Source organism: Oryctolagus cuniculus, chromosome 7 (genome assembly GCF_051225735.1).
Source record: "Oryctolagus cuniculus isolate XC-2025 breed Fujian yellow rabbit chromosome 7, ASM5122573v1, whole genome shotgun sequence".
Lineage (NCBI taxonomy): Eukaryota > Metazoa > Chordata > Mammalia > Lagomorpha > Leporidae > Oryctolagus > Oryctolagus cuniculus.
Genome location: NC_142873.1, coordinates 136,637,268 through 136,661,171, shown reverse-complemented (window position 1 = coordinate 136,661,171; position 23,904 = coordinate 136,637,268). Strand labels below are relative to the sequence as shown.

Genomic DNA, 23,904 nt, shown 5'->3' with positions numbered 1-23,904 from the left:
ATTCTAGAACCCTGCCCCTTCAAAGTGCATCGCCATGGGAGGCTCTGTGCTGCCGCTCAGGTCGCTGTCCTTGCCCGGAGCGCATCGGGCACGCGTCTCTGGGAACAGCGTCCGGGGCTTGCAGGGGATTCCTGGGCAGAACCTTAGTCAGGCAGTGGTGCGGCGTCTCCACTCGACGTTATGGCCGCAGGATCCAGGTGTTCACAGCCAATGCTTCTTCTGCCTGAATGTTCCAGGGGCTGGTGAGGAAGCCATGGGCACTCTGTCTTCCTCCAGGCCCCTGTTGGAGCTTTTGGAGTCTCCCTGCTGTGTTTTCTGCTCTCGGGCTCCAGCGGGGTTGGGAGGCAGAGGCGCCCAGTACACTCTGTGCCTCCAGCGGCCAGGCACCTGGCCAGCGCGACCTTGACGGAGCGTTCCCACCGTGCCCTCCCTCGGGCTTCGGGAAGGCTGGAGTTTTCCACTTCATTTTTGGTTCAGGCAGGAAATACTACAGTTCACCAGTGGTAACAATTTCCCTGAAAAAGGCATTATTTTGTCCAAGTTGCCTTGAAAGATGGGAACAGATGTCAAGCCTTTGCTGTTTCAGTTCATTATTCGGAATGGAGGGCCCCATCCTGGCAGCGCTGCCCACTTGAGCAAGGATGATTCACACAATCACAGGCTGTTGGAGCCGGGGCGCGGTGGGGGGGACCTCTGGGAATACACTCCAACCTCGTCTATTTTATATAGAGAGAGGGAAACTGAGGCTCGGACACACTCCTTGGTCTTTGCTTTTGTATCTATGGTGGTTGAACAGAACCAAGCCACTGACCTGTCCAACACTTCCAGGGGTCTTATGGGTGACTGTTGACCCCTCCTGCATCACTAAGGAACTTTCTAGAACTCTGGGCAGCATGGGCTTCCCAGGACGTTACTTCATCCCCGCAAGTACCTTTCCACGTCGGGACGAGCCTGACTCCACCTCCTTTCACGCTCTTCCGACCTTTTAGGCCTTTTGGTCATCACGTTTCCAGCCCGAATAGAAGGCAAGAATGACGTAACCAGCTCTGGCTTCGTATCTTGTCCCTTATCATCCGGCCATCCCGGCAGCTGGCTGGACTTTAGCCTGGTACCCCAGCGTGAAGCCCACGCATGCTAAGAATGACCCCAGCCATGGTCCCTTGATGCTGCTCGGCCCTCTCAAGACAGAAGCCGCCCCTGGGCACTAAGATCTGTACCCAAGCGCCTGCTTGCTCCCCGAGTGTGGTGTGCTGTGGGCAGCTGTTTCCTTGAATTCCCAAGTGTGAGTTCCACCAGATTCCTCATCTCTGTGCTCTGCCTCTCGGCTGGGATCCCCCAGGGTGTTTGCCTGCCCATGCTGTGAACCGTTAGAGTTAGCACTGTAACAGCCACTGCACATGTGTGCGCCATCTCCCCAGGAGCCCCGTGAGGCAGTAAACAATCATCCCGCTCTAGGCAGGGATGGGGCGGCTCAATCAGGCTGGGAGGTTTGTTCTAGCTGGTGAGCGGCTGCACCTGTACTTGGACCCGTTGCTGGTGACCTTAAAGCCTATGTTTTGGCCTCAACCTCCACCCCCACCCCCTGCCAAGACACACACACACACACACACACACACGCACCTGTGCCACCACCACCACCACTACCAATCATATTTAACTCCTAACCCCTGGTACCTTATGCACGTGACCTTATTTGGAACAATCAAAGGGTGTTTGAAAAACACAATCGAGTTAGGACGAAGTCTTGCTGGTGGGTGAGGGGGGCTCTCAACCTGATGACTGGTGCCTTTTTAAGAAGACAGGACACACAGAGAAAATGACCATGGGATGATGGAGGCAGAGGTTGGGTTGATACTGACGCAAGACAAGGCCCGCGAGGGACTGCGGCCACACCAGAAGCAGGGAGAGACACGCAAGGCGGATTCTCCCCCAGAGCCTACCAAGGCATCCACGCCACGGACGCCTCGGTTTCTAATTTCCAGCCTCCAGAGCCGTGAGGGAACAGGTTCCAGCTGTCTTTAGGTTTGAGGTCTCCCGCTATGGCAGCCCCAGGACACAAGCACGCCTGGATCCCACATGTGCCACAGGGAGCTGCCTCTGCCTCTGGCTGCTGCACCGCCCCAGACCCTGTCCTGATGGGCAGTCTTCATGGCCGGGCCCACCCTGCCCTGTTCCGAGCTCAGCGTTGCCTTCCTGGCAACCTGTGACTCTTGGCCATGGCTGCCCCTGGTGCTTGCCCGGCACACACTTCTCATTGCTTGGGCCAACACTGGAGCCCTGGAGGAGCAAGGAGGTGCCGCTGTGTCCTTGCCTAGCCCCGGCTCCCTCTGCTGCCCCCACAGCCACCTCACCCTTGCCTGCCGTGCAGGCCTCTCCCTGAGCTCTGTCTGCTGGCTCCCTGTTCCTCCCTCTGGTATGTGGCAACCATGCACTTGACCTTCTGCTCTTTACCCAGAATGGTTTTGCTCCTGCTGGAATCTTTTCCTCCAAGCTTGGGAAAACACTGTGTCCACTGAAGGGCCCCAGATTCTGACTTCACATACTCACATCCCGAACCACTCACACCTCCAACAGGGGCGACAGTCAGAGGTGACCGGAGGCGGGTCAGCTGACACCTGTGATTCACGCCAGCTTCCTGAGCTGACAGCAGATACACAGGCTGATGGTGACCAATGGTGTGTGTGTCTCTCCCAGGCTGGGAGGCTGGGGGGCACAGTCCCATTCCTGACTCCCCTCAGGCCATGTCCTGTGGCAGGGGCTGGCACTGTGGTACAGCAGGTGAAGCCGCTGCCTGCAGTGCTGGCATCCCATATGGGCTCTGGTTCAAGTCCCGGCTGCTCCACTTCTGATCCAGCTCCCTGCTAATGGACCTGGGAAAGCAGCAGCAGATTACCCAGGTGCTTGGGCCCTTGCACCTGTATGGAAGATCTGGAAGAAGCTCCTGGCTTCAGATCAGCACAGCTCTGGCCATTGCAGCCATCTGGGTAGTGAACCACGTGTGGAAGACCTCTCTCTCTCTCTCTGCCTCTGCCTCTCTGTGACTCTGCCTTTAAAATAAATAAGGAAATTAAAAGGAAGGAAGGAAGGAAGGAAGGAAGGAAGGAAGGAAGGGTGGGTGGGTAGGTGTTCCTGGCCTCAGTGCCACCAGGGAATGCTCTGCTTCCTATCACCACATGTCCTCTCCACAAACCCCATAGGTCCTGGCAGTGGCATCAGCCAGACAGGGCGGGGCTGGCCCTAGCAGTGTCTGGGGAGCTCCCCCACCCCAACAGAGTAGATTAGGTCCCCCTTATGTGTGCCCATTGCCCACTGCACTGCTGCTTGGTGTCTGATCACAGTTAAATGGTTTTTAAAAAATTATTCATTTATTCATTTACTTATTTATATTTATTTGAAGGACAGAGAGGAAAAGAGAGATCGCCCATCTGCTGGTTCACCACAAATGTCCCCAAGAGCCAGGGCTGGGCCAGGTAGAAGCAGGAGCTGAGACCTCCATCTGGGTCTCCCACGTGGGTGGCAGGGACCCAGGGACTTGAGCCATCCTCCGCCTGCTGCCGCCCATGGTGCACACTAGCAGGAAGCTGATCAGAAGCAGAGTCGGGACTTGAACCCAGGTGTTCTGATATGGCATTCGGACATGCCAGCGGCGTTTTCTAACCGCTCTGCCAAACGCCCCCTGGGAGATGCCTGCCAAGGGACCTGGCCCGCTCCCTCCCTGACTCGTCCCAGCCTTTCGTGAATTCGGACTCTGTTGCCCCACCCCTGAGTGATTTCCCAGCATGCCCTGCTTTGCTGCCGTGGAGCAGGCTTCAGCACAGCCCTCCTCGGCCTTGCAAAGAGGGGCTGGGACCCACGCGTGCAGGCCAGAACCAAGGTCTGGCTCCAGACCTTGGGTGGCTGTTAGGACACAGTGGGGCAATGGACATGAGTCTTGCTGGCACACTGGCAGGCCTATCTGGGGGTTGGGAGGCCAGAGCCCACTGCCCATGGCCATGACTGCTGTGGAGTGAGAGGCAGTTTCCCAAGTCCATGCCCACCCTTATCCATCCCTCCCCACCATCCTCTGCTACCTGCCTGGGAGCCATCAGTACCCAGGACCATCCTGCGTCTCTCTGACTGCTGCTGGCCCCTGATTCTCTGAGGGTCCCATGATCTTCCTCCAGGGTCCCAGCCCCACTGCTCTCCGATCTCCGGGACCTAAAGACCAGCTCGAGACTGGGGGGCTGGGAAGCTCTTCCACCAGGCAGCACTGCGGGCTCAGAACACTCAGTCTGGCTGAATGATGACACCCTTGGGGTGCCCTAGACGTCTGCGTCCTCAGCTAGAATGTCAGACCCGGAGGCGCCTTCACAGGAAGAGATCCTGCGTGTTCATTCCCCACTGTATCCATAGCACCTAGCATGGGGTCTGACTCTAATAGATGTTCTGAATAAATGAATAAATTGATCAGTGGGAACCGGCAGATTTCCCAGCGGTCATGTGGCATCTCTCCCCGGGGGGGGCACCACGCCAGTTTTCAGGGGGTACAATGAGGCTCGGATGGTACCTGCTGATGACCCACCAGCCAGCTGCCAGTCTTGATCGGCTCTGTGGCCCTGGATAAGCTCAGAGGACAGCTCTCTGGATAGCCCACCTCTGTCTCACCTGCTGGGGAACAGGTGCTGGAGACTCCCCAGGCATCAAGCAGAGGACCATGGGCCTGTGATCACACACGGCTCCTGAGCTGAGGATGCTAGACAGTGAGGAAGGCTGAGTGTGCCCTTCCCCGGCCTGGGAGAACGCCCCTGCACGCATGGCCCTGTGCCTGCCCTGTACTAGGCTCACAGGTTGTCCCTGCTTCACAGCACCCTCCCTGCATCACTAATTCTAAAAGGAGCCCCTGCCCAGGCCCCGCGTGTCCCCAGGGCAGTGTCCCCCCAGCATCTGCCCCAGCGCAGCCCTGCCAATGCTGTGGTCCTCCACGCCTGCAGCTGCAGCCCCAGCCAGGCCCTGACCTGGGGGAGATGCTGGTGACCCGGCATCACACTCAGGTACACACTGGCTACAGACACCTCTTCCCTGCTCTTCAGGTGGAAGTCAAAAAGTCACCTCCTCCAGGAAGCCCACATCCTCCTCCTCTGACTGTCACTCCCAATGCTCCCTCTACTCCTCCCTGGAGGTTGGCTTGTCCGATTCGCAATTCCTGTAAGAAAAGGACCACGCGTGTCTCCCCTGGTCACCCCTGCAGCTCTTGTCACTGCACCACGACTCTCCGTCGTCAGTTGGGGCTGGGCTGGGACCCCTCTCAGGCTATATTCCAGACCCCCAGGCTCTGACTGAAGTCACTAATGCAGGCACAATCCAACAGCCCCTCACCTCCTGCCTGCCTGGGCCCCTCTCACCCACAGGCCCTGGGCTTCCCGTGGACACGCCGGGGGTAGCTCCCATGTCCACCATGCCTGACCCAGGATTTGAGGAAGTCAGCAGCCAGTGGAGAAAGCTCTTCTCTCTTCCTCCTGCCAAGCAGCGGGTCCGGGCACACTCTGCAAGGCTTTTCCTGGGAGCAGACTCATGAGCCACTGGTCACGCTCCGTGCCAACCAACCGGCTCACTGATGGCCCCTTGTGTCGGTTTTCCCGACTTCCAGCTCCTTGCCCCGTGCCCCTCGGCCTCTCCCCAGCATCACGCGCCTTAAGTTAAGCAGAGGCACAGGCTTTTGCCCCCAGCTCTGCGCCCCAGGAGCCCCGGCTGAGACGCTGCTTGATCAAGGTCTGCAGGAGGGAAGGGGGAGCCCAGCACACGGCTTCGCCTGCTCCAGCTGCTCCCTCGGACTCAGTTTCCTTCGCTGTACTTCCGGCACCCTGAAGCTCTCTGGCACCTGTCCGTCTGCAGCCTGACCCCTGCCAGGCCCTTTCCAGGCCTTTCCTTGGGCTGGGCTCTGTGTTGTCCAAATCCTGGCGTTGACAGTTCTCGCAGTGACTCTCAACAGGGCTCCAAGTCCTTCCTGCAGCCGTCATCTGCTAGCTGGTCCGCCCCAGACAGATCCTGGCGACGCCCTGAGCATCCCCAGGGCCCCTTAGTCCTTGCTGCCCTAACAAGAGTCTGTCTCTGGGGTCAGCATCGTGGCTCACTTGGTTAATCCTCCGCCTGCGGCGCCGGCATCCCATATGGGCACCGGTTCTAGTCCCGGTTGCTCCTCTTCCAGTCCAGCTCTCTGCTGTGCCCTGGGAGGGCAGTGGAGGATGGCCCAGGTGTTTGGGCACTTCACCCACATGGGAGACCAAGAGGAAGCACCTGGCTCCTGGCTTCGGATTGGTGCAGTGCTAGCCATAGCAGCCATTTGGGGAGTGAACCAACAGAAGGAAGACCTTTCTGTCTCTCTCTCTCTCACTGTCTACACTGTCTAACTCTACCTGCCAAAAAAAAAAAAAAAAAAAAGAAAAGAAAAGAAAAAAGAAAAAAAAGAAAAAAAAAAGAGTCTGTCTCTGCTGCCCTCAACATCCAAGATTCCGACCTGCCCCAGGTGAGTTCCCAGAATGCAGTGCTTCCAAGCACACTGGCCCCGGGTCCTGGGTGGAGGTGGCTTGGGCGGAGCTTTTCCTGGACACGCAGACAGGCGTTCAGGGTCTCCTCTGACACCAGTGCACATGCACGCAGGCCAGAACCACGATCTGGCTCCTGGTTGGCAGGCAGGGAGTCCTGTAGGTGACGGGGTCACAACCGTGACACCTGGCCTTCCCTTGGTACTCTCTGGCTGGGAGGCCAGCTCGTTGTGACCCCAGAGCCCATGCCGCCTCACGTGTTTCTCTCCACTAAGGCTCTGTGCTGTGTGTTTGCAGCTCCGTGCCAGGCGCTGGGCAGCGGCCAAGTTCAGTCTGTCAGGTACTCACTTTCTGGAAGAATCCTGCAGAGGAAGAGGGCGCGTCCAGCCGAGCCACCCTCCCCACTCTGCACTCTGTCGTGTTGTGGGGAAGCAGAAGGGATATCTGGGCAGTGCTGCTTCCTCACAGGGGAGGGGACGAAACGCCAAGGCTGGGCGGACCACTCCTGGTCCCCACCTTGGCCCAGCCCGGCTAGGAGCCAGGAGAACGTCTGATCCAGCTGCATGTACTGCAGTGTGCTGGAGAGCTTAGAGATGACAGAAAGAACGGCTTCCTGTGGCCTGGGGGCTGTTTGTTTAGCACCTTCAGGCTGCCTCCTGTCCCCCCCCGCCCGCCCCCGCCGCTAGTTCAAGGGCCTGGAAGAGCAGCCAAGACAGGATACCTCAGTCTGTGAGAGCTGAGATTGCAGGAGGCCAGGCCAGGAGGACTCAAGGACCCGTGATGAGTCCTCTAGGAAATGGCTTTTTATTTTGGTATTTTTAAAAAGTTTATTTGAAAGGCATAGCTACAGAGAGAGGAGGAGAGACAGAGACAGGGAGACAGATCTTCCCTCCACTGGTTCACTCCCCAAACGGCCATAACAGCCAGGGCTGGGCCAATCTGAAGCCAGGAACCTGGAGCTTCTTCTGGGTCTCCCACATGGGTGCAGGGCCCCAAGCACTTGGGCCATCTCCTGCTGCTTTCCCAGGCGCATTAGCAGGGAGTTGCACAGGAAGTGGAGAAGCCGGGTATTGAACTGGCGCCCATGTAGGATGCCTGTGTTGCAGGTAGAGGCGGAGGTTCAACCTGCTACACCATGAGGCTTTTTATTTTTATCTTTCCCATTCCATAGATGTGGACACGGAGGCCACAGAGGCTGAATAACTTTCCCACTCTTCACTGACCTGGACAAGACCCTGACGTGGGCCCCATTTCTATTGGATGACAGTCAACAAAGCACATGGGGGGTCTATAAGACCCGTGAGAGAGGGTAGAGGGTGGCACGCGGGCAGTGGCAGCAGCGGCAGTGAGGGCTTTGGAGGGAGACGGGCGGCGGATGGAGTGACCCCTGCTCTGTCGCATCGTATTGGGTGCTCCCGTGGATTGGGATGGCTTGGGAGAGGCAAGTGCGTCACTGGGATGGGGTGCGTCCTCCAGGTGCCCCCTTCCTCCACAGCCCTGGCTCCTCAGAGGGCAGGGCACGTGGGACCGAGGTGAGCAGGCTGTCAGGGAGGGACATTCTAAGTCCCGCTGGTCCGAGGCTCTACCCAGGGCCTCCAAATGGGCCTTGGGGGGCAGAAGCTTAGGAAGATGGGCATCCATCACTTTTACGCCTCCGTTCTGATCCCTAATAAGGAAGTAATAATATTGCCAAGTCTTCAGCACGCTTTCTATGAGCTAGCGAGAAGACTAATTATCTGACGACACTAATAAACGGTTATGATGTTATTAAAAATGGCACCAAGCTAGGATTAATAGGCTCATCAATTGTAGGAATCGGTTTTAACAAGGTCTCCTGCATGTCCCATCAGGGCCTGTGGCCTTGATGGATACTGGGCCGCCCAAAGCATAGCCCAGCTGCACGGTGCCAGCCGTGGAAGAGGCCCCCGCTGTGCCCCAGCCCAGGGTCAGTGCAGGAAGGTTGGGCTGCCGCTGGGGTGTTCAGATCCTATCCCTCTGCAGACAGCTCTTCAAAGCTTCCCACCCCTGGGGATGCTGCGGGTGGCAAGGCTGCTGGGCCCTGCTCGCTTGCACACACGGCCCCTGCTCTCCACACCCTCCCCACCCTCCCCCGTGTAGCCACCTCTACAAATGTGGGCATCCCACCCAGAGCCCCCAACTCTGGAGTCCCAAGGCCTGCAAGCAGGGGAGCTGCTAACACAGAGAGGCCCCCTGGGAGGGCCCTGCTGGCTCATTTGCATAATAATTGTAGTTATTACTAACAGCGGTGACAACACCACTCCCTCCCATTTATACTGAGTTCTGGAAGCAGCTTCCCCTCCAGGTGTCTGCTCAGAGCCTCCCAAGCTGGGAAGAACGTGAGGCAGGTATGATGGCTGGAGCGAGTGCTGGTGAAGCCCCTCCCACAAGCCCCTCGCATCCAGGAGGGGCTGGAAGGATACAGCAAATACCGAGATGGTGCTGATGGGCAATGCACATCTGTTAACTGAGCCCTTACCACACTCTTAGAAGGCAGGTCTTCTCAATACGAGACCCATTTTACAGCTGGGGAAACCAAGGCACAGACAGGTTCAGAACCTTGTCCAGGAGCCCTAAGCCGAATCCAACCGGCCTGTGTTCAAGTTCATCACCATCAGCCCCTCCCACCAGACTTCCGGGACCTGCCCAGACCACGATTCCGCCGGGCCAGGCTCTGCTTGAGCCTTCGTGCGCTGGGCTCCCCTGAGACAGTGGCAGGAGCACCATCAGATGGCCCCAGAGCAGTGAAGAATGAGCCTCTCCTCACTGCTGGCCGCTGCTACCTCTGGCCTGGTGTCAGGGGTCAGGCCGGGTCTTGCAGAAGTCAGAGTGCAGGCCATGGAGACAGAGCCTTCAAGGACCCCGCCACTCTGAATCCCACTGACTGGCCGGGCCTTCATCTGCCTCCCCAGGCTGCCATGAAGGCGAGTGGGAGAAGGAAGCTTCGTGTCTGGTACGGATTGGCGCATTCACACGCAGCTCTGGGAGAGAAAGGGCTCCCGCCATGCTGAGGGCCCTGAGCTGGAAGGCACTTGGTGTTAATCCTTTCCCAGGGGCGCCTCCCCCAAGGCCCAGCAGCCTCAGTAGCTGCAGTTGATTGCCAGTTACTCCTGTTTCAGAAATGGAGAAATTGAGGCTGAGTGAGGCTGATGGACTTAGCCAGTGACCCATGGACTGGGTGCTAAGGCCTGGACCGGAAGCCCGGCCCAGACGTCTAAGAACCAGGGATGTATTTGTGGCAGCACCTTCCAAGGCTCCCCCTTAATGAGCTCACTGCGGGCTGGGCCCTGAGCCAGCACCACACCAGCCCTACAGGAGGCAGTGGTCACGTGCCCACTGTAGAGATGGGAAGCTGCTCAGAGAGGCGGGCCTGGCCCCTGGCCATGGAGCCAATGAGTGAGGACCTGGGACTTGAACTCTGCTGTGCTGTCCCAAGTCTGTGGCTTCTGCCCTCTTCCCCGTGTCCATGAACTCGGTGGCTCCCCTGGACCCTCTCCTCTCTCCTGGGCAGAGCAAGAGGCTGCCTCTTGGTGGCTTCCAGCTGAACCTTGCTGCTCCCCACGCCTCAGCCCTCGGCTCCCGCGACCATCTGTTCCCCCACGGACTCAGCGTGACCCCAGGCAGGGACAGATGGGTCTTGACATCCCGGTGGCTGGCAAGGGGCTCCGCCTGCTGCTTTGCCCTCATGGCTGGGACATCCTTTGGTAGTGCTCAAAGAAACAGAACAGAAACTGCAGAATCCTTCAGAATGAAGCCATCGAAGATGCCAGGGATTGGCTCAGAACCCCTCAGGGCAGGTGCAGGGGCCTCTGTATGGAGGAGCGTGGCTGGGAGTTGGGGGGCATGAACAAGGCAGGCCCAAGAGCTGGAGCATACTTCTTATGGGGGCTCCCCAAACCCCAGGATCACACCTCTGTCTCCATCTCCCCTGCACCTGGGGCCCCCATCTGCCAGGATGCCCGCCCTGGTGGGCTACAGCACTGCCCCAAGTGTCCCGGGCCCCTGCCCTGCAGCGCGGGCCCTGAGGCTTACGTGGTCGATGAGCTCCTTGATCATGCCGTTCCACTGGCCCTTGTCGTCCTGCGCCCCGTATTTGCCGTCCTCCACCAGCCGGATCTCGTAGGAGAAGCCCAGGATGTGGGACAGCTCCTTGAGCAGGTCGATGCAGTAGCCCTCAAAGCGGTCATTGCCGTACAGGGTCCTGTCCGACTTGCGGAACATGACGAAGGGCTCCTCCTGCAGGGACACAGGGCACAAGGGTGACAAAGGGGATGGGGCGGGGTGGCAACAGGCTCGGAACCTTGGTTTTTATAAAGGCCCGTGGGGAGACAAAGCTGAGATGGGCGCCTGCTAAGTCAGGAGTGTCCCCGAATGGCCACCTGCTGGCAGTCCCTGGATCCAGGCAGGTGCTCAGGAGGGACTTGGTGAGCCCAAGGGTCACAGGGCTGGTAAGCGGCGAACCAGGGACTTGAACTCCATCCTGACTCCAAATACCATGTTCCCTCTGCTGTAGCAGAAACTAAGCCAGGGTTCTCACAGTGTGGTCCCTGGACCAGAAGCCGCAGAAGCAGCGGCAGCCACGGCCATGGCCACGGCCACCGCCGAGCACCACTCAGGAGCTGTGCGAAATGCATGTTCTCAGGCCCCTGCAGCTGAACCATGAGCTCCGGTGCTGGGGTGTGGGCGGCAATCTGTGTTCTTAGCAGCCCCTGGGGATTCTGCTGTCTGAATTCCCAGGCTGCCGGCTCCAGTTCAAGGACACTGCCGTAGGAAGCCCTTCATCAAGCACTGCCCGGATGCCCGGATTCTCCCTCCCCCAACTCGCGTGTGAAAGATGAGAGCTCGGCACTCCCCAATGCCAGCCTCCCTCCGAGGGGCTCCTCTGTCCCCTGCCTTAGGATCTGCCGGGTGAGTGATGACAGTGACAGCTTGCATCTGTATGTGGCGGTGACAGCCACTAGGAAATTAACAAACGAGCTAATGCCTGTAGCGGGTGCAGCAGAGAACAGCAGGGCACTGGGGCTCAGCAGCCGGGGGCGAGGGCTGTCTCGTCTAACCTCGACACCAACCCTTTGCAAAGATGCAGGCAGTGAAGTGACTTGTGTGCACCCACTCAGAGGGTCTGACCTCAGGCTGCTGTGGCCCGAGACCCCATGCCCCTGTCCTGGGTTGAGCCGCCCTCCCCAGCCCTTCTCTGAGTGGTGGGAGCCAGTGAGTGGCTTTGAACAGGACGGAACTCTGACTTCTCTCTCTCTCTCTCTCTCTTTTGACAGGCAGAGTTAGACAGAGAGAGAGAGAGAGACAGAGAGAAAGGTTTTCCTTCCATTGGTTCACCCCCCAAATGGCCGCTATGGCCTGCACTGCGTCGATCTGAAGCCAGGAGCCAGGTGCTTCCTCCTGGTCTCCCATGCGGGCGCAGGGCCCAAGCACTTGGGCCATCCTCCACTGCACTCCCGAGCCACAGCAGAGAGCTGGACTGGAAAAGGAGCAACTGGGACAGAATCTGGCACCCTGAACCGGGACTAGAACCCCGGGGTGCCAGCGCCGCAGGTGGAGGATTAGCCAAGTGAACCGCGGCGCCGGCCCTGTGACTTCTCAGTTACCTGCCAGCCTCTGGCAACTCCGCAGAGCAACTGGGAGAGGCGGTGGAACCATTGGTTCGACTTCCCCTAGCATGCGACACCAGGAGCAGGGAACTGAGAGCTGTGACTGGCACGGCCCAGGCCCCCAGCGTGGTCGCAGAACCCGGGTCAGCACACAGGTCCAGGCTCCTGCAGGCTCCTTCCACCCGGCTTCACCGGCAAATCCCCATCCTCAGACTGGGACAGCTGAGCTGGACTCCAAGGAGACTCAGTGTTAACTGAGTCCCTACTGTGCGCCAGGCGCAGATTTAAACTCTGGATCCCAGGCTGGTGAAGTCTCACTGGCTTACACCATAGATGACGTTATCTCCATTTGACAGACAAGGAAATGGGCTCAGAGAGGGTCAGTCCCTTGTCCAGCATCACACAGAACTCTACTTAGATGGAATCCTGTTCCAATCCTTCCCAGGCAACCAGCGACTCTGCCTGGCTCGGCACTGCCCGCTGTTCCCTGGGGCCAGTCCTCCCTGAGTCCATCTGCCGTCCTAGATCTCAAGCTCAGGGTCCGAGCTGCCATCTCAGTGCCAGCTCCTGGACAGTCCTGGTCCTCGCCGGACCCCTCTGGGCCTCCCTCCCTTCCCCCGCTACTGCCAGCAGCTCCTTGGCCTCCTCTGAGGCCGCCAGCCTTCCGTTCTGGGTGATAAGCACCAGCTACCAGAGGTGTGTGCGCTGGGAACCCACAACAAGGCCACACCCCTCACCATTGTCTTTCCCACGTGGGGCCATTCCCTTGACCTCAGGGGTCCTGGAGTGAAGACCCCTGTGGAGGTCCTTGGCAGCAGAGACCCCCACTCGGCTCCTACTGTAGTGTATGCACCTGGCCCCCTCCCCAGCAGTGCTCTCTCAACATCCCCTTCCTCCCCGTGACATATCCACTCGGGCTTTTCCCTAGTCTTTTGGGATGCTTTAGGGAAAGAGCTAGGAGCGTCTGAGTTCCCAAGGGCTGCTGGGCTCTCTAGGGATTCTAGGGGAAAAAAAAATCACTCCTCAGTCTGATGGGAGAGGAGGCTGGGTCCTGTAGCCAGACTCCAAGGTCCATCTCGGGGCCTCTCTGCCCACTCGCCAGCCCTGCAGGCTGCTCCACAGGCCAGGGAGGGGTGCAGGCGGCGCCGCGGAGAGGTGTGGAGGCCACCTGCAGGACAAGGACACTGCTGCCTTTGGGGGCAGATGCTGCCCGCACCCTGGCAGGCAGGGCCTAGGCGGGACTTCAGTCCCAAGTCCTCCATAGGATTGGTGCTCTTGGGTGGCGAACAGGTTACCCACCGGGGCCTAGCGGCCCTGCTTTTGTTTGGCTCCAGGAAAGGACAGAAGGAGGCTCCATCTTTCCCAGTGGAAGCACCAAGCACACAGGCACTCCTTCGTTTTTCTGCAGAGTGGGGACAGGCATAGGATCCGCCTCGCTGGGTCATCAGGAGGAGGGTGCGAGCATGTGTCCACTACACAAACACTCAGAACAGCGCCGGGCAAACGGTAGCTGTCAATGCTCCCGCTGTTGACATTAATATCATCATCATCGTCTTCTTCCTGCACGTGGCTGGGCTAGGAAGCCCACTGACCTCCGCAGCCTGAAGACTCCATCCAATGTCCCCAAAGGCTCAAGCCCACGGCTGGCAGCAGGAAACCCTTTTGGAAAGGGGACCTGGATGGCTCACTTCCTGACCTCTCTGCACGCCCCTCCCTGGCCTTCTCCTCTAAAATTAGCACTTCATTTGTGAAGCCACCATGGCCCCAGAATCTATACATCTCCATATAAATACGCTGCCTTCGGAGCAGCTGTAAAATGCCATTAATTTCGGGAAGTGCTTTGCGGATGGCATACATATTTAACAGCCAAAGCCCAGAGCATTAAAACGGTGCTCGCCTCAGTAATGCGTCTCCAGACCTGCAACATTTCCTAGGGGGTAATTCTGAACTCCGCCAACTACTTATTCATGGACTATTTCACAATTTATTACTGGAAATGTCCAGACAGCCAATTCACAAGCTCTCTCGGCTGCTAATCGATTGCTCAGTGAAGGTGCCCTCAATTTCATAACTTCACGCTCTCCTATTGCTCTGGGAGAGGAGCCGAAGGAGCAGGGGTAATATTTCTCTTCAACAAGTCACAGAAAACAGGGGTCTAGAAAAATAACCTCTTCCCACTCGCTGCCGTCCAGACTCTTGGTCTGGCTTTGCTCTGATCACTCGGACCGGCGGTACGAAAGCTAGGCCTGGTGCCAAGCTCGTCCTGGTGGCCCGACCCGTGGATTCGGGAGGGGGGGATGGGGGTCACCCCCAAGTGGGGATGGATCCAAGCCTCCCCTTCTAGCTTAGGCACACACGTGTGGACATGTGTGCACAGCATCATTGGCACAAACACACCACCTTCTCGGATGTTCTGTCTGCCTGGCCCTGCTTGGACACAAAGGCCAGGGACTTTGGATGCCTGACCTTGGCTTCTACCAGTGAGGACCAAGACAAGAGCACTGGGAGTCCTGCCCCCTCTCCCCGCAGGAGGGGCCTGGAACAGTCCTGGCCTGGGCTAGTTCTTCCAGCCACATCCAGGCTTTGGTTCCCTCTCCTCTCTAGCTGAGAGTCTGGCCTGCCTGTTGATCGAGTCTATGTGGGTCACGATGTGCACATGGCATGCATACACCCATCGGTGCGTATCCAGACGCCGGTGCGTAGCGCGTCCCACACCCACACATGCCAACGCCGCTGCTCACAGCAGCAGCCAAGAGAACCCTGAACCTTCAAAAGCAGGGCCCCCAGGAGTGAGCCAGGCGTGTTTTCCTGGTGTGTGAGCTGAGGTTTGGGCAGATGAATTTTTCATGAGCTCATGGAAGAGCGGAACCAGAACAGAGGCTGCGGCCCGGCAGGGAGAGGGTGGGGGAGGGCAGCCTCCTAGGTTCCGGCTGCTGCTGTTGCCGACTCAGGAATGGGAAGGCAGAGAGGCTGCAGATCTGGGGGGCCAGAGTGGGCGGTGTCAGGTCTCCGTCCATCTGTCCAGCCAGGGCAAGGCACCGTTAGTGTCCAACCCAGGGTTGAGGATGAGAGGAAAGAGGAGGTGTGTTTGGGGCAGCCCCACATAGCCACTGCTTTCTACCACATCCAGACGATGTGAGGAGGAGAAACCCTTCTCATGGGGGGGGGGGGCGGGGGACTCAGTCCTAGGCCCCATTCTCCAAGGGCAGGGCAGTCTGATGTTCCTCTACTGGTGCCTTGGTACCCGCCTGTCACTCAAAGCGCTGTTGCCTTGACAACACACTCCCAGACAGGCAAGGGCCTATGCTCTCAGCAGGAGGTGCTGGCCCTGCCTTCAGCTGCCAGGCATGGGGCAGGGTTTTTAGCCAGAGCAGCTGGGCCTGGGCCAGGCTGAGCCACGCCCCGCGATCTGCAAGCTGTCCCCAAGAGCCCATGCCTGACAGCCTCCCCAGGGCTGTGGGACACGTGGACCTTGCTGGGCATGGCAGCCACACTCCCTGCAGTATCTGCAGCACAGCTCTAGCTTTCTGGGTGGTCCCGCACCAGTCCTCAGGCAGGAGTGTGCATCTCTCGCCCAGGAAACATTTTCAGCTGGACACGGGGGATTTCTTGGAGCCCCTTGTAAAGGCCACGTATCACATTCCCCGCCCTCACCAGGGATGCGCCAGAGGTCATGCCCTCCACTCCCCTGCCTCCAGGGTAGATGAGCCCTCTTTTACCACCCCACAGCGGGAGCAGAGTCCACTGGCCACTCCTTCCACCCCATGACCTCTGGGCAGTGGGGATAAAAGGAGCTGAATCAGGGTCACTCCAGACCAGCTGAGGGTGTGAGACTGCAGGATGGGGCTATGGTGGTCAGCGGGATACCTGCCTCCAGGGGGACAGCGGCCATGGCAGAGGCAAAGGCACTGAGGTCAGGAGTGGGAAGTTATGACGTCAGGGCCAGGAGCTCAGACTGTGGTCAGGGCAGCGGACAAAGTATGGTGTGTCTGGAGTTATCTGTCTCAGTAAGAGACAAGAAACACTGGGGCCAGTGCTGTGGCATAGTGGGTAAAGCTGCCACCTGCAGTGCCTGTATCCCATACAGACACCGGTTTGAGTCCCGGCTGCTCCACTTCCAATCCAGCTCTCTGCTAATGCACCTAGGAAAGCTGTGGAGGACAGTCCAAGTCCTTGGGCCCCTGCACCCACGTGGGAAACCCTGAAGAAGCTCCTGGCTCCTGGTTTGGACCAGATCTGGCTGTTGTGGCCATTTAGGGAATGAGCAGATGTAAGAGTTTCTCTCTCTCTCTCTCTCTTGACCCCACCCCCCTGTAATTCTGTCTTTCAAATAGACAAATAAATCTTTAAAAATTGTTAAAAAAAAAAATAAGAGACTAGAAACAGGCTCACAGGGTTGTGAGCACTAACGCCTTCAGGGGCTGGGTGGGAAGCAAAACTATGAGCGATGTAAACTGTGGGCAGTGTGGGGTCCGAGGGAGCTGGAGGAAGCCCCGGGGCCTGCAAGGTACTCAAGTGCACACTCTGTGTGTAAGGCAGCCCGTGCCAGAGGTCACCACCGCGCCCGCAGTGAGGGCCAGTGCGAAGTTCAGAGCTGTGCCCGAGAACGGAAGCACAGGTTTTCTCCAGAACCCTCACTCTGCACGTTATACTGAACCTGCGCTTGCTGGGGCTGGATCTGGCATCGAGAGTAATGACTAGGGCTGGCGCTCTGGCGCAGTAGGTTAAAACCCTGGCCTGAAGCTCTGGCATCCCATATGGGCTCCAGTTCTAGTCCCAGCTGCTCCTCTTCCAATCCAGCTCTCTGCGATGGCCTGGGAAAGCAGTAGAAGATGGCCCAAGTCCTTGGGCCCCTGCACCTGTGTGGGAGACTAGGAGGAAGCTCCTGGCCTTGGATTGGCGCAGCTCCAGCTGTTGCGGCCATCTGGAGAATGAACCAGTGGATGGAAGACCTCTCTCTCTGTCTCTACCTCTCTTTGTAACTCTTTCAAATAAATAAAATAAATCTTTAAAAAAAGAGAGAGAGAGAGTATTGACCAACACCAAGGGCCGTCACTCAGCACTCCCTCACTCCCTCGGTGCCATTCATGCTTGCTACCCACCCATCCTCTCACCTCTACCACGTAGGTGCCACGCTGAGCTCGCTTGCTTCCTCACCTGGGGAAGCAGGCACACGGCAGGGAAGTGACTTCTCGGGGCCACAGGAAAGCCAGGACTTGACCCCCAAATCTCTGCTCTCTGCCGTCACATGTTGTACCCCTGTGTCCTGCCACTCTGCATGTCCCACAGAGCTGCTGGGCTCATGTCTGCCCAGAGGCCTTGCCGCTGAGAGGCGGTGGATGGATGGAGCCTCTCTTCTTCCCTACCCGCTGTGGCACCTGGGAACCCCTCGGATGTTGGGGGTGGACCCACCGGAGAGGGACTGAGTGGGGCAGGACGCTGGGAGTATCCGTGAGAAAGCTGGAGGAATGCACAGGTGAAGAGCGCAGGATACGGCTGCATTCTGCCGGTGCCTTGCAGAACCCCGCGTGTCTCTGCAGAAGGGTTGTAGGCCCTTGAAGTCAAGCTGCTGCCATTGAAATACAACTTAACCTGCTGATCTTCCCAGGTGCTTGTGCTTCGCACCCTTTGGGTGGATTGTCTTCAGCTGGCTTAGAGTGTGGTTTGTGGCAGAATCACCTCGGCCCGCTCCATCGCCTCTCCTCCTAACCTCTGAAATCCTACGAGTTTTACCTCTTCCCAATTTTGCCTTGAGAAGTGTTTTATTTATGCCTCACAATTTATGCAGCTCTGCTTTTAATCTTTTACCACCTTTTTATTATTTTATTTTTACCCTTTTATATTTTAGCTCTGTCACACTTTCATCCTTTTGCTTTTTGACATTTTGGTTTAACATTTTTTTTAACCTTGTCTGGTCCAAGCTGTAAATTATTTAATTTTTCATCTTTCTTAATTTTTCCCTTTTAATCTCATTCTGTACCTTCATTTCCCCTTCGTTATTCCCCTTTTAACCTTTTATTTTGTTGTCTTTTAAGTCTCCTTTTATCTTGCCTATTTTTATTCACATCAATATTCCTTTAATTGCTCATCAGCATCACTCTAATCCCTTTGCTCTTAAAATATTGTTCTTTAATTTGAGATGCAGAGAGAGAGAGAGAGAGAGAGTGTGTGCTCTCACACTCTGGTTCACTTCCCAAATGCCGGCAATGGCTGGGGCTGGGTCAGGCCAAAGCCAAGAGCAAGGAGCTCAATCTCGGACTTCCATAAGGGCGGCAGGAACCCAGTTCCTGAGACATCGCCACTGCCTCCCAGGGTCTGCACTGGTAGGAAGCTGGAGTCAGGAGCTGAAGCTGGGGATGGAACCCAGGTACTCAGCTATAGGATGCAGGTATCCCAACCCCTAGGCCACTCCCCTTTGCCCGCCTGCTCCTGTTGAAATCATTTGGCATCTTGGCTTCAGCAGTCTGATTTTATAATTGTTTATTCAACAGAAAGTTGATCCACAAAGGCCAGCAGGGCGTGCGGTTGTTGAGAAGACACTGGCAGGGGTCCTGCCCCATGAGTGAGGTGCGGGTGTCTCCTAAGCTTATCTCTGGCTCCCATCAGCAGATGCTTTGGAACCACGCTCAGGACTCTGTTGCCTTTAACAGGAGTCCTCACAGGAACGGCACCCCTGGGACTGGTGACACAGCCCACAGACACCCCTGTAGCTGCCGCACTCTGGGCTTCTGGGATGAGTGTCCCTTCTAATTGTATGGCGTCCCCTGGCCCAGTCACCAAGCACCTACCTGGTGAATCGCACTAGAGGGGATGACACAGGACCCTCTAGTAGGGCCTGACTTTGCTGCCTTGGGTGGGCAAGCAGGTGGCAGAGACCTCTGCCCAAGTACCATGGACAGCGCCCCCATTCAGTGTGCTCAGCTTGTGCCCACCTGCAGCTGCGGACAGCCCTACCTAACCCCAAATCTGCTGAGCTCCCTTCTCAACATGTGGTCCTCACAGACTTGCCAGCTGACCAGGACCAGGACCGTCCCCAGAGGGTCTTCAGTCAGAACCTCCCAGGTGGACCACCCAGCTTGTGTCCCCAGGGGCAGGGTTGTGTCTCTAGGGTGTGGTCTGAGCCTGTACACAGCCCGAGGCTTTCCAGAGGGCACTGGCACACGTGGAGTGGGCACAGCACTGATTAGTAAAAGGAGGCCAGAGGCCTGGAGCTGCCCTCCTGCTCAGCTCCATGGTACAAGGGGAAGAGAGCTGAGGAGACCCCAAGAGCTACTTCTTGGGAAGTGGTCCAGTCCCAGGAAGAGGAGCGAGGATGGGAGGTGGCTCTGTTCAGACGGGGTGGCCGTGCCTGACAGCTTTTAAGACTGTGGGCTGGGGCTGGTGCTGTGCCTTAGCGGGTAAAGCTGTCACCTGCAAAAACCGGCTGCTCACTTCTGATCCAGCCCCCTGCTAATGAACCTGGGAAAGCAGCAGAGGATGGCCCAAGTGCTTGGGACCCTGCACCCACATGGGAGACCCAGAAGAAGCTCCTGGCTTCAGATGGCTCCACTCTAGCCACTGCAGCCATTTTGGGAGTGAACGAATAGAAGGAAGATTCTCTCTCTCTCTCTCTCTCTCTGTGTGTGTGTGTGTGTGTGTTTGTGTGTGTGTGTGTGTTTCCCTCTCTCTGTATCACTCTGCCTTTCAAATAAACAAAAAAATCTTTAAAAAAAAAAGACTGGACGCTGCAAACTGGCTCGCACGCAGGCTCCCAGCACCCATGGGCTCTCCAGCTGTTTCCACAGCACCTACCACAGCTGGAAGGACCTGTGGGAAGGACCTGGGGAGGGGGCAGCATCCCTGAGGCCTCGTGACTGTTCCTTCACCTCCATCACGCTTCCTACTGAGACATCAAGGGGTTTGGGGAGGTGGGGGGAGGGGTGAGGAGAGGCGCACCTGTCCCGGAGCACCACTGCTGGGGTCCAACTGTGCTGAGAGTTTTCCGAGTGATCCTCAAAGTGTGTGCCTTCCTGTGCCCCATCGTCCCCGCCCGCCAGCCTCCTTGTAGCCTCCTAAGCGCTTCCCGTGGGCAGGGCCTTTCCAGACAAATGGCCAGCCCGCCCCGGGTGGGGCAGTCCTTCCTGCAGGGGCGGCAGGCTCTTACCAGCACCGTGGTGACGATCAGGGACCGGTTCGTCAGAGAGTCGGTGACATTAGGGCCTCGGCCCTTGGCGACTTCGGTGATGTTGAGCCCGTCGGCAGGACTCCACACCCCAACCTGGACAGACAGAAACAGGGTGTTGAGTCTTCACTCCGCCCGTCCATTCTCCCCATTAACACGGTCATCATCATCACCATTGCCACTGCTACTGTGTTTGGAGTTAACCTTTCCGACAGCCCTGCTGCCCCCTCCTCCACAGAGGAGGACCCCGAGGGGCTGAGTCTCCTGAGTTCCGCCACCTGCCCTTACTGGCAAACCCTTCACAGCCAAAAGGGTAAGGTCATGGGAGGCAGCAAGTGCAGCCCCAGGAGCTCGGGGAAACCAGCAGGGCTGAGCTGCTGCCAAGCAGAGGTTAGCAGAGCCTCAGAGGTCCTGGGTCAGGGTCAGGGTCAGGGTCAGGGTCAGGTCCTGCTCCGGACACCTTCAGGGGAAGACCCTGCACCCCATTGCTCACTCAGTGTGTCTCAGCCCTAGTGCCAGCTTCTGGGGACAGGCACCTTTCAAAGCCCAGCACAGGACCTGGGGCCAGGGAGACGTCCCCTAAGCACCCGTGTTATCTGCAGGCCGGCTGGGCATGGGGCTGCTCTCTGCTAGCCGTTGGGATGTGGGGCGGTGGCACAAGGCTGCTGGGGGCTGGGGATGCTTCTGGGTGTGAGGTCAGTTTGCTCTGTGGTTTTACTCCCAAAGTTGGCAAACTTCCTGGCCGAGGTGGCACAATCTCTCTCCTCGTTGCAGCCCTACTGATATCAGGTCTGAGGCTGGAGGGAGGGATGGAAAGGTCAAGTTTATAAATTGTCCTAAAGCTCTGGGCCTCTGGAAGCTTTGTTCTAACCCAACTCTGCTCAGCTCTGCCCCATCCCAGCCCCCCTCTCTCAAGGAAGGCCTCGGCATGCCCACTCTGTCCTTGGCCCGGTTTGGGGGCGGGGGAGGGTACTCAGGAAACTTAATCAATTAAACAGAGAGGCCGAGTGCAAACATCCCATTAAGAGAGCTGTGCAAAGCAGATAGCAGAGAGATATGTAATTACGCTTGGGTAATTCTGCCTTAATCCCCCCAAAGCCACCGGCTGGAGCTGGCTGGGATCGGCTCTGACTCGGCTTAGCAAACAGAAGGGATGATTTGAGAGGCACAGCGGCTGTGCTGGAGGGCCTGGCACCCTCTCGGGGCAGGATCCCTGCCTACAAGAACCGCCCAGGGCCACAAGGAGAAGACACAGGCAGACAGCCTGGAGGAGGCTCTTCAGCGAGCTGAGCCCAAGAGCCTGGGAGCGGGAGGCACTCAACAGACACCTGCCCAGAGGTCGCATCCACGGCAGTGGCTCTCATCTCAGTGAGCACCTGCCAGGCTCTGACTGCGAGCCCCGCCGGACACCGGCTGCTGCAGGATTTGAGAATGTTGGGACCCAGGAGGACCCAGCCTCAGGAAGCTCTCTGCTCGCAACCCAGGTGGCTGCGACCAGCAGCCTTTGGTGGGTGCAACGTTCGTCCTGGGATGATAGAGTGCATAGGCTATGGCCAATTTGTGCCAGCTGCCTGGAGCGGGGGGAGAAGGGTGCTGCAGGGGAGCTCAGAGGCGGAGTGTGCCAGTGACTGATTACTGATGCCTGCCATGAGTGTGGGACAGGGAGTGATGGCGTGTATGCCATCTAATGGGCCTCCCTAGAATGTCAGGCTATCCCCAGAGATGGATAGCTGACAGAGTCGAAATGAACAGCTACTTGGGTGAATACGGTACTTGCTGCTGGGGGCGCCAGTGTAGGCTGCTCTCCATTGCTGCAGGAGTCAAGCAGAAATCAGGAAGGTGGCCTGATGAGAACTCACACAGTGTAGACAGGATTGGACCAACTGACCTCGATGAGGCCATGGCCCTTGTCCTCGAGGACTGGGCGGTATGTGTGGCAGGACGTAGTGCAGGAGTTGTGGTGAGGTTTCCCTGGCCACGCCTCCCCTGCACTGTGCCCCCATGAGCACGTGGGGGGTAGGGGAGCTCAGGAGTGAATGGAGGAGCCATGGTCACAGGTGCAATGGGGCCAGTGGGGCAGGTGATGCCAGGCGGCAGAAGGCACACCTTACACCCAGGGCAACAGCATGGGCATAGGCTCAGAAGCACAGGAGTGTGTGTGTGTGGGGGGGGGGGGGTGTGACTGAACCATGGAGTCTCTTTCAGGGAGCAGTAGAGAGTCGGCCTGAGGAGGCCAGCTGGGGTGTTTCTCAGAGAACCTTAACAGACCAGGAGAGGGGCTGAAGCTTAGGCACTTGGTGCTGGGGAACCATGGGCAGCGTCAGAGCTGGCTGAGCTGTACTTGGGGAAGCTTCCTCTGTGTGTGCACTCAGGATGGCTGCAGGGGTGCAGCGTGGAGGCGGACATTAAAATAACCCACATAAGAGACTCGAATCCGGGCACGCAGACCCCGAACGGCCCCTTGGCTCCCTGCATTTCATAGCCCTACCTTGCAGGGCTGCAGAGCGGCCCCCGTGGCTCCCAGAGCCCGGCATCCTGTGGGACAGGGTGTGGCAGAGCTGGGAGGTGGCGAGGCTTGGGTTAAACCCCTTTCCTGGGCCCTGCAGCCTGATGCTGACAGAACATGCTTCGGGTTCCCGGGGCCTAGAACTGGCCTCACTGAACACCTGCTCCCCAGTTAGCGAGATGCGGGGCCCCAGCCCCAGGCCAGTCTGCTCTCCCCCAGACTCTCTGGAATCAGAGAAGTCTTGCGAGCCTGCAGTGGCGCAGCTCGGAGTCCCTGTGCTTCACCTTGTTTCCAAGAGTAAGTGGCGTCTCCAGTCTGCCAGACAAGCAACTGCTCTAGCTTTGCTTACATGCCTCCCGTGATGGTGAACACACTCCAGCTCAGGCAGGCACCCACCCACCCACCGGGGGTTAGGGAGTTTATTTACCCAAGGACACATCTGCCCCTCTGCCCCATGTCAGCTCTGCAGGAACTTGGGGACAGTCTGTGTGCCCCCTGAGCCTCTGATTCAATTTCCCAGGGTGGGGCTGATACTGTGGTAAAGCGAGTAAAGCCGCTGCAGTGTCGGCATCCCACATGGGCGCCGGTTCGAGTCCCGACTGCTGCATTTCTGATCCAGCTCTCTGCTATGGCCTGGGAAAGCAGCAGAAGATGGCCCAAGTCTTTGGGCCCCTGCACCCGCATGGGAGACCTGGAAGAAGCTTCTGGCTCCTGGCTTCGGATCAGCACAGCTACAGCTGTTGCGGCCATCTAGGGAGTGAACCAGCGGGATGGAAGACCTCTCTCTCTCTCTCTCTGTCTCTGTCTCTCTGTAACTCTGCCTTTCAAATAAATAAATACCTCTTTAAAAAAAAGAAGTTACCATCTCTTTAAAAAAGTTTTTCCAAGGTAACACTCCCTGACGGGTCTTGTACACAGAGCCATGGTCTGGTGTCTGCTGTAGCCAGGCCCCTGGGCCCCCGCACCTTTCAGCCTGCCCAGGCCTCAGGGGCTCAGCTTGCCCCACAGAGCTGTGTCGTGTTGAGCGCCGGGAGGCAGCCACACCAGGTCCCGCCCCTTCTCCCGGCCTGACCTATCTCTCGCGAGTTCACC

The 23,904-nt window shown here is 57.9% G+C and overlaps 1 protein-coding gene across 1 annotated transcript in view; it reads right to left on the bottom strand.

Annotated features, from left to right (window-relative positions):
* The window catches only part of GRIK3 (glutamate ionotropic receptor kainate type subunit 3), a 237,390-nt gene that overhangs the window by 33,107 nt on the left and 180,379 nt on the right, over window positions 1–23,904 (bottom strand). Inside the window, exons 9-10 of the mRNA XM_051832149.3 lie at window positions 20,289–20,402; window positions 10,572–10,775 (exon numbers count right to left, since the gene is read on the bottom strand). Coding sequence (XP_051688109.3) covers window positions 10,572–10,775; window positions 20,289–20,402 — 318 coding nt within the window. The remainder of the gene's footprint in view (window positions 1–10,571; window positions 10,776–20,288; window positions 20,403–23,904) is intronic.